The 12,324-nt window shown below is 45.7% G+C and overlaps 1 protein-coding gene across 3 annotated transcripts in view; it reads left to right on the forward strand.

Moving 5' to 3' along the window:
* RELL1 (RELT like 1) overlaps positions 1–12,324 on the forward strand; it is a 98,173-nt gene that overhangs the window by 23,603 nt on the left and 62,246 nt on the right. For all 3 annotated transcript variants that reach the window (XM_084799103.1, XM_084799101.1, XM_084799102.1), the window contains exons 2-3: positions 5,249–5,476; positions 7,899–7,970. In XM_084799103.1, coding sequence (XP_084655229.1) covers positions 5,249–5,476; positions 7,899–7,970 — 300 coding nt within the window. The remainder of the gene's footprint in view (positions 1–5,248; positions 5,477–7,898; positions 7,971–12,324) is intronic.

Raw genomic sequence — 12,324 nt, forward strand, 5'->3', positions numbered from 1 at the left:
CACCTTTTCTAGATAATTCCCAGTCTTGGGCGCCATCTGTATCTTCTGTCACCTTAGGGCTTGAGAGCTTACAGAAACTACACATAAGATTTGAAATTAGAATCATTTACCAGAGATTTATCTTGTTGTTATTATTTTTAGTAATTACCACTTTGGAAGAACTTCCTAGAAGTGGTGAGTGGTAGGTTTTAAAAGAAAAAATTAAAATAAAAGGGAAATGAAGAATGGAAAAAAGAAAGCAATGCATAGTTATTTTAGAAAATTACAGCGAACAAGACATGGGGAACAAAATTTAAAGTTAATCTAATTGTTCCACCAGAATCATTTAATCTTTGCTGTATACATTTTCGTACTTTAATATGTAGTTTTAAATTTTACTAATTAAATTATATTGCAACTAAGACATTGGACACTTACCACTGGATCATTTGAGTTTTTCTCTGTCTCATGAGATCTTTTATGAGTACTTTAAAATGTGCACATTATTCAGATGATCTATAACGAGTGACTTTGACATCTTTCCATGGAACATGTAGGTGGTGGTGTTATTTTACCTAGATCAATAATGTTGTGGCAACTCAGTGATTTACTCATAATTCTGACACAGTTCAGCTGAAGGTGACAGAAAGTTTTTAAAAATACCATTATAAACTTACCTTTTGAAAATTTCATTCATACAATGTATTTCTGATTATATCCATCCTTCACTACCTCTGGAGACAATTTATTAGTTAATTGAAAGAAAGACGAGCCAATACCGACGAAATGCTTCCTGCGTTACTCACTCTTGTTTCTTGTTTCTTAATAGTTACTGTGCTGTGTGGAGGTTGTTCTCCACTGAACTGTGTAGGTAGGTCACAGTGGCTTCTCCAGTCACTACCTGTCTTGTCAACTCTTACTTGTAAATCTGCTTGTTGATGAGCTAGGAGAGCTTTCTGAGCTATGGTGATGTTCTTTATTTGAGCTGCCCAGGAAGACAGCAGACATCCACGCGATTGGTGCACACCCAAGATACAGCCAGTGCAAGCGAGGAGCAGACATTTTCAGTTCCCTTGCCTTAAATTCACATCTAAGTAGCTTCACTGGGTTGGTGGCTACTGCAGGTCAGCAACGGCCACCTCTTTAGTGGCACTTACCTTCTGAGTGCTTGAGTGTTAATATAGTTAATCCTCTCGTGACTTCATGGGGTAGAACTTCTGCTTGCTATTGCTACGTAACAGATAACCTCAAAGCTTGAGGTCTTAAAAAAACAAGCATCAATTAGTGTGAGCATCTACAGGCTGAGCAGCGTTCATCCACTTAGCTTGTCTTTGCTCCGTGAAGCATCCCTGGCTACAGGCTCCACTTCCAAGTCAGCTTGTTTACTGGTTGGCAAGTCGTCGCCTGCTGCCGGCCTTTCTACACAGACAGGCTGGGCTTCTGTTACAGCGTGTGGCTGTGTGCCAAGAGCAAATGCCTAAAGATGCAGAAGGAGGTAAGTTGTTTAAGGCCTGGGGTCTAGACATGGACAGCAACCCACTCCTAACAGGTTCTGCTATGCTCACAAATTGCAGGTGAGAATTTTAAGGAGAGAAGACGATGGCTGCTTCTGTCCATGAAAGGGGCATCTAAAATCTAAGGGCTGTGTTTAAAAACCGTCGAGGGTTCAGTTAGTACTTTGTGCTTCGAGACAGGCTCTCTCTGGCTTTGGGCTTAAATCCTTCTGTCTCTCTCTCCTCAGTGCTGGGATCACAGGTCTGAGCCACCATGCCCCATCTCAGCTACAGTCACGCTGTTTGTGTTTTACGGATGAGCAAACCAAGCATCCAACATGTACGTTTTGCTCACTAAAGATGAGATATCTCCTAAGTGGCTGCGCTATTACATCTACCAGGCAGCCTGAGCTTCTAACTCCAGTGTTTCCTTGTAGCCTGGCTCACAGATTTAGATTCATATCGCATGAGCTTTTCCATTGCACAGTAATTGAGATTAAGTGAATGATTCCCATTTGCAAACCACACAGCTGTGTGTGTGCGGGCTAGATGTCAAGTGGACAGTGGGTGAGGACACGTTCTCACCCAGCTGATGCTGAGTGCTGTTCGGCCCCAGTTCTGAGCCCCACTCCTTTCATCCTGCTTCCCACTGCTAACTGAGCGTCACACTCTGCCTGAAACAAGCAGTGATGCTGAGGAAAGCTGTTTGCTCTTCAGTGATTCCCGTGGCCTGAGATGTGTGATGGACAGACGGAAGGAAGGAAGGAAGGAAGGATGGAAGGAAGGAAGGAAGGAAGGAAGGAAGGAAGGAGGCTTACTCAGAACTGTAAAAAAGTTAGAGAAATGTTTCTGGTCTTGTACATATCTATGCATATATAGACACAGGTGCTTTTTATATACACATCTGCATTATGTAATGGTAGAAATACACTGTAAGAAATACTTAATCAGGGCTGGAGAGATGACTCAGAGGTTAAGGGCACTGTCTGTTCTTCCAAAGGTCCTGAGTTCAATTCCCAGCAACCACATGGTGGCTCACAACCATCTATAATGAGATCTGGTACCCTCTTCTGGTGTGCAGGCACACATGCAGGCAGAATACTGTATACATAGTAAATTAATTAAAAAATACTTCATCAGGAAACAGTGTACTTATATAAGCTTAACTCATGTAGCCTACTGTCACTTACTTTACATACTCTATTGGCCCCAGGTTATAAAACCTATACAACACATTACCCTATGAAATCATATAGATAATTGTTGCCTAGTGGTGTTTGCATGTCTAATTATAAAAAAGAACAGTAAAAAAAATGCAGTAGGAATTTTAGAATTCCATTATAGTCTGTGTGGCCTCTGTTATATGTGCAGTTCTTGTTTGAAAAGTCATGTGCAGCAAGAATGCATGTGTGTGTATTTTTGAGTGAGAAAAAAAAAACCATGCTATCTCAGATTCTAGAGGTTGCCCGATAAAGTAATGAATGGAGCCATTTACAAGCGGAAGAAACTAGAAGTTTCCTTTACTGCTCAAAGATCCTGGGTATTTCCATGTAAGAAGAGGAGCGGCCCTTTGTTTCCTGGGCTCTGGTTTGCAAAGCAATGCTTCACTTTGCTGCTGTTGGCAGCTGTTGTGACCTGTGTTCATTTTGTAAAAGATGTGAACACAGTCACGCGATGTTTGTCCTTTCTTACCAACGTGTTCTAGAGAAAGCTTTGAGCTGGCTGCCTGATTTTAGGGTTTCTTTTGCAAGGCAGGTGACTGTCTACAAAGGAAGCTTCATTTCTATCACATCAGAATCAGAGCCAAGACTTCGCTGCACCCAAATGCTACATTTTCCCTTATTTTGCACCCACTTGCTGTCCTCCTTTCATTTGCTACTTGTTTTCTCTGTCGCGTTAATTCAACCAGAGACCGCGGGGCCAGGGGCTTTGTTCTGTTCCTGGAGCCATCCTGAGTTCCCTTCATCTTTTCAGCAGCACAACCCAGGCACAGTTGATCTTGACTTTAATACAGAAAAGAGTTTCAAGATGTGTCGGTAGGGAGCAGGCTAAGTTTGTTAGAGGAATGTTTTAACTTTGAAACAGGAGACGTGCTCAGAAAGAAAGTGTCATGTTGCGGGGTGCAGAGGTGGGCTTCTTTCAGGTCCTCATTCGTCTTCACGATAGACAACATACCATTGGGTGGGTGTTGGAAATTACCTTCAAAGGGTTGCACAGGAGGGTCCTCAGGGAACAGGGCATAAATAGGGTTATAGTTAATAAGGTAAAACCGTAGATCATCAGATGCCAGAAAGTAGGAGGGCTCACTGTACAAAGTCTTTGAAATCCCCAGAAAATAGGGGAGTGGGGTATGAGAACTAGGGTCATAAACTTCAGCCCCCAAGTCTGACTATTATTTCAAAATAAAATTACTTATCCAATCTTCTACTCATTCAACCATCCATCCATCCATCCATCCACCCATCTACCCACCCATCTATCCATCCATCCATCCACCCACCCACTCATCCACCCATCCATCCATCCATCCATCCATCCATCCATCATCCATCCATCCATCCATCCAGTGTGTATGTCAGCCGCCTACACAACAGTTGTTACTTGTGCTGCAGTTGTTGCTTCTCATCTAGAGAGAAGCTTCAGTCAGCCTCTGGAGTGAGGGGCCCCTTTCGTCCCCATGTTCTCATAGTTTCCCCCACTCATCTGCATGTTTTCTCTGCACTCTGTTTCTCTCTTTCCCAGCCACTTGTCATGATGATGCGCCCAGGCTCTCTGTCTGTCTTTCCAGAGGCCATGCGGCTCTTACACTGTCTGCCTTTTCAGCCTGCCTCTGGGATAAGTTCATGAGATAGATCGAGAAGCAAACTTCTTTTTTCCTAAACCACACCCTCGCCACGGCTTCTCTTTTCTTGAGAACATGTCCCCAGTGCTGAGTTCTCTCAGTGCACATGAGTTCTTTTCCTGTGACCTGATCAGGATGCCTACACTGATGCTACCCCAGCGGCTCCCAGAGGGGAATGGGCTAGTGTCCGCATCCCTCTTCTCTGCGCCCCTAGTGGCAGCTCACCACACAGCAGGCACACAGAACATGTTATTTCCATCAGTGAATGAACAAATACACAGGCTTCTGTTTTTACGTTTGGACCTTGGGCCAGAACCTGAGACCATCTCTGGTTTCCCCCCTCTTCTTCGTGCTGTAATCGTCTCAGCTCACTGAATCCTTCTAGAACACAAGCCACGTGAAGACAAGATGTTTGTCTGCCTGGCTTGGTGTGATGCACTTGTGTCCCTGGCAAGTGCCTGGCAGGAGAGTTTGCATTTGCTGCTGCAGAAATACTCATGTGTGTTTGAGCAGCAGCAATTGATTTCATCCACATAGAGAGATGGGCAGGTTCTGTCAGGATGCTCCTTTGAGAAGCAGAGGCATTTGGTCGTTAGGTCATTGTTCCTTGTCAGGGTGCTGCTAAAAGGTAGAGCTGGGCATCCCGAATCCTCACACATTACTACTGATTACTGTGCTGTAAGACACCCCTAACACTTGCATGTGTATTCTGTGAGAGGCACTCTGCTAAAGTCCTGTGCCTTCTACACCTCTGTTACAGAGATCTCACAGTGCAGGAGGTAGTCTTGGACTGCATCAGCTCCAGCCTGTGCGCTCAGCCTTTGTCTCCCTATGTATCAGGACCCCCAGACTTCTGTACACACGGATGTAGTGGAAATGTTTCCAGAGGCCCGTCACAGTCCCCTAACACAGCCGCACATGTCCCTCCCTGTAGACAACACCGTCAGCCGCACGTTACGCTCCCGGGCAGAGACGACTCCATCGTCACCCACCAACAACGCTGGGAATGGACACCCGGAGTACATCGCGTACGTGCTTGTCCCCGTGTTCTTCATCATGGGCCTCCTGGGGGTCCTCATCTGCCACCTGCTTAAGAAGAAAGGCTACCGGTGTACAACGGAGGCTGAGCAGGAAGTTGAAGAGGAAAAGGTGGAAAAGATAGGTACGTACCATATGCTCTTTTTCTTAATGAGTGGAGGAACAGGTACTAAATTAAAAAAAAAAATCTTCACATATAACCCATCTCATTGTGAGAAGCACAGTGAATTCTCAGTAGTAGTTTGAGTTTGAAACCTTGCCTGCATTTACTGCCTACTCCCTGAGAATTTACTTCAGAGCCTGGTAGCCTTGGGCCTCTTGTTGGTGCTCTGTATACTTATTTGTTTCTGATTTTATTGGCAGTTAGTTGAATGAGGGTAATCTCCACCTTGCAGGGTTATTGTGAACTTCTGAGACCAGGTGTTTTGGTGATTGGCACTTAGAGGCCACTCATAACTTGTAATCCTTGCTGCTGCTTCTTGTGTAAGGTTCTAGTAAGAATGCTAAGAGCATGAGATGAGTCTCATCAGGTTCGTGGTGTTTGTATCCCTTGGGGAGTTCTAGCTGAAGTCTGTGAACTTTATATTATTCAGTAAATGGATGTAGGCATGGTACAGTGCAGGTGCGGCAAGAACTGGTGACTGTCGGGGCGCTCAACTTCTGTCTGCCCATGCGTGGCTGATAGGTAGCGTTGGCGCAGACCCCACAGCACCTGCTCTCCTCATCAATACTTCTTCATGCCTTAGAGAGTCTCCTAGTGGGCCTGAGGGGCAGCAGATCCCTCTCTGTAGCCAGCCCAGCCGCTCTACGACATCTTTGCAGAGAGGTGACATTTGGAGTAGGTCACCCATGGAGCATCCCCACAGGGCCCATGAGGCAAGTTTTCTCAGTCCTCGACAGCTTGCTGGACTGTTGATTTTTCCGCCCCCATTGACCTTTGAGGCTGAGGAACATTGGTGATCGTGATGAGTCAGGGGCAGTGAATGAGCAAACCAGCCCTGAGTGTTTGTCAACAGAGCAGAACCTCCCACTCTGTCCCTCATAACTGATGTACGTTGGCCTAGCCATCAATGTCCACTTTGACTGTCCAAGCATCCATGAGCCATGGGAGAGAAGCCGCCACCCTTGTGGTGCAGAGAACACCCTTGCAGGGACATGGGTGTGTCATTGCCCTACTCCATGTGTCTTCCCAAGTAGGATGCAATGTTTCTTTTTCTTTTTCTTTCTTTCTTTGTTTTTTTGTTTTTGTTTTTGTTTTTTTTTTTTGACACAGGGTTTCTCTGTGTAGTCCTGGCTGTCCTGGACTTACTCTGTAGACCAGGCTGGCCTCAAACTTAAGAGAGATCCACCTGCCTCTGCCCCTCCACATATACTGGGTCCCCAAGTAAACTGAGTTTGTAAACAAATAACTAATGTCCAAATTTAGGTACCTTGTTTAAAAGGAAAGGAGTATTTGATAAACACAAATGAATACTTACTTGCTCAGTTGAAATCATAAGTCAGTGGACCAACTGTATACAGCAAGTCTGCAATTAGTGAAGACCCAGGGAAAATGGTGTCTCTTTTAATTAGCCTTCTTCTGGTTTCTCCTGAGTGCTTAAGGTGATAAGGAGAAATAAGAGTAGAGGTAACAGAGACAAATGCATTTCCGGCCCGGTGTGGTGGCAAACGAACACCTTTAATCCCAGCACTTGGGAGACAGAGGCAGGTGTATTGCTGTGAGTTTGAGGCCAGCCTGGTCTGAGTCCAGGACAGCCAGGGCTAAACAGAGAAACCCTGTCTCAAAAAAAAGAACAACCCCCCCCCAAAAAACAAAAAACAAAACAAAACAAACAAACCAACAAAAAACACAAAACAACAAAAAACACCACCAAAAAAAAAGTGTCGATGCCACTCCCGTCCAGCAGGAAAGACACCAACACCGGGAACTCTTCTTGCAGCAGTTTTTATTCAGGATCCTTGACTACCAGAGTGACCCCGGGAAAAGCTCCCATTGAACCTTTATAGTGTGCCTGTCCTATCAGAAACTGCCACGTCGTCACTCCTGGTTGGTGCATTCGAATCACACCACCTCACGCTATGTCTTGTTCCAATCACGCCACCTTACGTCATGCCTTCAGGCATGCACATAAGGGGGCTTGCTCACTGCGCATGCGCATACGGTTTACTCACTGCGCATGCGCAAAAAGGGGGCGCATTGCGCCGGGGAAGCTGCTCTCTGTGGCTCTCCACAAAAAAGAAAGAAAAGAAACCCAAAATGTATTCTTGTATGGTCATGCAAAGTGAGTAGCTATTTTGATCTTGAGGAGAGACTAATGGACAGACCTGAGCCTTTTTCTTTTAATTTTTAAGAGTGTTCTGCCCAGGAACTCAAAATGGGTGGCACTGGGAAGAGGGGGGCTGAAGAACGAGAGCTAGAATCTTAGCACTGATTGGGGGTCCTAAGACTTTCCGGACCATGTTCAGCGAGGTCTTGGGCTCTAAGATAAAACTGAGCTGTGGCTGGGGACCAGTTCTAACACTCTCCTGTCCTCGTTCTCTTCTAGAGTTGAATGACAGTATAAATGAAAATAGTGACACCGTCGGGCAGATCGTCCACTACATTATGAAAAATGAAGGTAGGAATATCTTCGTATCTTGGGGTGTTTCAGTCTTATTAGAGTCAGAGTTTGAATGGCTTCTCACAGCTTTTATCTGAACGCTGAAATGCCTCAGAGTCTAGCATTGCCCCAACAGGAGAGTTTGCCTCTGTCAGTGATTGGTGCTTTCAGCATGGCAGAGCCAGCTGTAGAGTTGATAGCTTCTGGTCAAACCCTGCGTCACCACGGCTAACCTGTGTGGCACATGGCTTTATACAGCCTCAGTTTCCTCCTATAGAGTGAATTACAGTCATACTTGCTACACAGCTGTGTGGGATAGCACCCATGAAATGCTTGGTATCTGCAGACGGCCTGAAGACAGGACAAGGCAGAGCAGTCGTGTCCAGAAGAGCTTGCCACTCCCTCGGTAGTCCATGGATCCAAGAACCCATGAGGGGACCAATGAGTGCATTAGGGCAGAGCCCTCCTGACCCAGTCACCCCGAGGCCACACCTCCAAATGCCATTAGTGTGACTTTGAGGGATAATGTTTCCAACACATGAATGAGTTTTAGGACACACCCAGGCCATAACAGAGTCTTTGCTCCTAGGAGTTTTTAAGGTTTGTGGGAATCCTTGCCCCATTTGCTGAAATCCTACAGTGTCTGCTTCTGTCAGCATATACCATGCTTCTGCCAGCAGCTCTTCTCTGGGATCTCCCTGCCCCAACTATTCGGCCAGAGTGCCCACCTGGTCCAGGCCAAGATTTCCACCTGTTTTCCTGCTGTGCTTCATGTCTTTAGCCTAGATCTAGTAGTTTGGTATGCGATCTCACCTAGTTTTCAACACATCCATTTAAAGTTGGGGTTAGACCCAATTTACAGGTGAAGAAAAGGCGGCAGCTCCAAGGGGCTGAGGCCGGAGGATTCCTGCCTTCTGTCTAGTTCTGAATACTGTGCTCCTTTCAGCCGCGCAGTGCTGTTTCTCTGGATAAACAAACTTAGTTGAAGGGTGTCTAGAGTAGAACAGCGAGACAAGGGGGCTTGCCTTTGGGCTTGTCTTTCAGAGGCTTGCCAGCAGGGCCTAGGACTTGCCAATACTGAACTCAAGCACACTAGCTCATAGCCTCGGGTGTTTTCAGGTTGACTCTGAGGCTGAAGTTCTCGAGTGTATGTAACAGCACATGGTTGGCCCCGCTTGTTTTCCACAGCTACTGTAACTTCAGACTTCACTTCAGTTTAGACTTCATTCTTATTCTCCAAAACTGTCGCTCTGTATTTACAAGCTATAACCGTATCTTTCCCTAAGAACCTGAAAAGACCATGAAGCACACACTCTCCGTTCCAATCTCCCATGGTTGCCGCCTTATCACATAGCTTTAAACATTGGCAGGAGTGTTAAATGGGCAAGTTTTCTGCATTGTATTTTTAATTTGTCAGATGGGTACATTTAATCTGTAGTTATGATGTTCTTTTAATGAAGCAAAGTTGGGGTTTACTAGGATTTTGATAAAGGTTTAAGCTGGAGAAGGAGGATGAAGATGAGGCTGAAGGAAAGGGCAGTTGTACACAGTTAGAAGGGTGTGCTTAGCCCTAAGCATGCGCCTTTCATTTTATAGTTTTAGCCTAGGCCACTGTTCTTAGGGGGCTGGATATAGCAGTTGAGCTGATGGGTGGCTACATTTTGTGTTGTGCCGTCACTCTACACATTTTTTAAAGAGCTATTTTTAATTCTCTTTAAACAGCAATTCTGCATTCTTTCCCCTCTGGAGAGTTTATTGTGGCTAGTCGTGTGTGTGTGTGTGTGTGTCTGTCTGTCTGTCTGTCTGTCTGTCAGTCTGTGCATGTGTAGGCCACTGCAGATGCCTGGAAAGGCTAGAGGTGTTAGAACTCCTAGGATCTGGAGTTGTAGGTGGTTGTGAGCCAATCGCCACGGGTGCTAGGAATCAAATGAGTTCTCTGCAAGCAAGAGCAGTGTGTGCTCTTACCCACTGAGTCATCTCTCCAGCCCATACTGGAGGAGGTGTGTAGGCTTCCAACCCAAGCGGCTCTTCACCTCTGAGTGCCAGCTCGATGTACCATTTAGTTCTGGCTCTGCCTGGGAGTCAGTGAGCTTTGCTCCACAAGAATGCCTCACTTTACAACAACTCTGTTCCTCTAATTTACACGCGAAGAATCTTGAGAATTCCCTCAGTCCCTTCCTTAGGTTTGCTGACTGCTACCGTGGCTCACAGAACTTGGGGTATCCTGTTGCACTTAGTGGTTTGTTAAAAGGATACAACCCGGAACAACCAGATGGAAGGCAGGCATGGAGGCATGAGCTAGGGGCTGAGGCGAAAGCTGTCACCCTCTAATCACAGGGCCTTTCTGATTACTGGCCCCACCCTGGCTCACCTCAATATCCTAGACTTAGGTCTGATCAAGTGGCTCATTATGAATAACAAAAGACACTCCTATTTGACTCAGGACATTTCACTCAGGAAATTCTCAGGGTTTTGAGAGCTCTGCCACACCCACACGCTTACTATTTTCTTCCTAATGCCAAGCACTGGTGTAACCCTAATGCTGTCTCTGAATTTGCCTTTCTCTACAGAGCCATACTGAGCTGTGTTTGTGTGGTCAGTAGGGTTTTCTTGCATTTTATAGACGTGTGGGATGCATTAAGGATAGTAAGTAATTGACATTTTCTTTAACAGTACTCATCTTTGTAGGGAACTGTTTCCTTGGGTAACTTGAAGCCAGCACTGACGTCATTCCCTTTGTGTTGTTGTTGTTGTTGTTTTTTGTCGAGGTTGGTATATGATGGCAAAGTACAAACTGGCCGTTCATCGTGTATTTTACGTAAGCCGCATATGCGACTATGCATCTCTATTAGTTCATCTTCTGTTACTTACAATAAAATATAAAAGCTAGGGCTTTGTAAAAGAAGAGTAGTTGCTGTAGCCCACAGTGTGGAGGATGGATTTCCAAGATCAGGCAGCCTCATCGATTTGGACTCTGGTGAGGGTCCACTTGGCCGGGTCACAGCTTAGCAACACGCTGGAAGGATGGGTGAAAGGAAAAGAACACACGGTGACTAGGAAGCCAGCGCGAGCGTGTGAGCGAGCCTCCCTCCTTGTGCAGGTGAGGTCTCAGATCCAGGGACTTGCGTAGGCTAAGCACACACTCTGACTCCTGCCCTCTCATTTTTGTAGCAAGGCCTTCTTGGGAATTCAGGGAGAGTGTGCCTCAAGAGCTGACTGAGTTGTGAGGGCAGTGTCCCAGTAAACTCAACGCCTTTACTCGGTTCTCAAAGGTCAGATCAGTTCCCAGAGCACCACCTCTCTTGTGGCCGTCATGTACCACACTTGCGAGATAGCAAATAATAGCCCAAACAGAAGCCGTAATGGGGACCAAGCTCTCAACACAAGGATCTTTGCCGGATCAACCACACTGAAGCCAAAGCAACGCCCCAACCTATTATCTGAAAGAAAATAGGTTTCCTGAATCCTCATTAGTCAAAAGGGAAAATGTCTTGTGTCACAGGATTATGAGGTGGGTTTGCAGAGCCAGTGTCTTTTTTGTTGTGTGGGTGGAGATATTATGCATCTAACTACTACTGCTTCTCCTCCTCTTCCTCCTCCTTCCTCCTCTTGCTCTTCCTTCCTCCCCCTCCTTCTTCCTCCTCTTCCCTCCTCCTCTTCTTCTTCCTCTTCCTTTTTCTCCTCTTCCTCTTTCTCTTCCTCCTCTTCCTCCTCCTCCTTCTTCTTCTTTGGTTTCACATAAAAATGTGTGTTTGACAGTGCATTTGAACACTTACAGTTGTGAAGGGCAAAAAATAAGTACTTTTTTCAGGAAAGGGATGACATGTGTAAATATTTCTTAAAAGCAACGCTCCCCTCCACCCCCCTGGAATTCCTAAAAGTTGCAATGGGGTGCTGTACTTCCCAAGGAAAGTAGTAAAAATTGGAGATTATGGAGGAGCCCAAAACAGAATAAAACAAATAGAAACACAAGAAACGTACTCTCATTTGTATATAAGGGAACAGGTATGCCATAAAGTCATAAGCGGCTATAAATCTTTGTTATTGTATTTTCATGGGAGGATGAGCAAGGGAAACAGAACTGGGTGGGGCAAAAAGGAAGCCAGGTTGTGAAGCACATGTATAACCCTTCCATCCCAGGACTTCAGCAGCAGCAGAGTTAGAACTAGAGCTAATCATCCTCCTCGGGGCATGTCAGCTGAGTGTAAACTGTCACACGCTACCTTTGACTCCCGTGGTAAACAGCAATTCTGCATTCTTTCCCCTCTGGAGAGTTTATTGTGGCTAGTCATGAGAATGGTGCTCTGAATCAATGGAGAAGGACTTGGTGACATCATTTAGCCTTGGCAATTAAATAGCCACAATGCTGGTG

This window comes from Acomys minous (genome assembly GCF_964271855.1).
Source record: "Acomys minous genome assembly, chromosome: 10".
In the NCBI taxonomy this organism is placed as follows: domain Eukaryota; kingdom Metazoa; phylum Chordata; class Mammalia; order Rodentia; family Muridae; genus Acomys; species Acomys minous.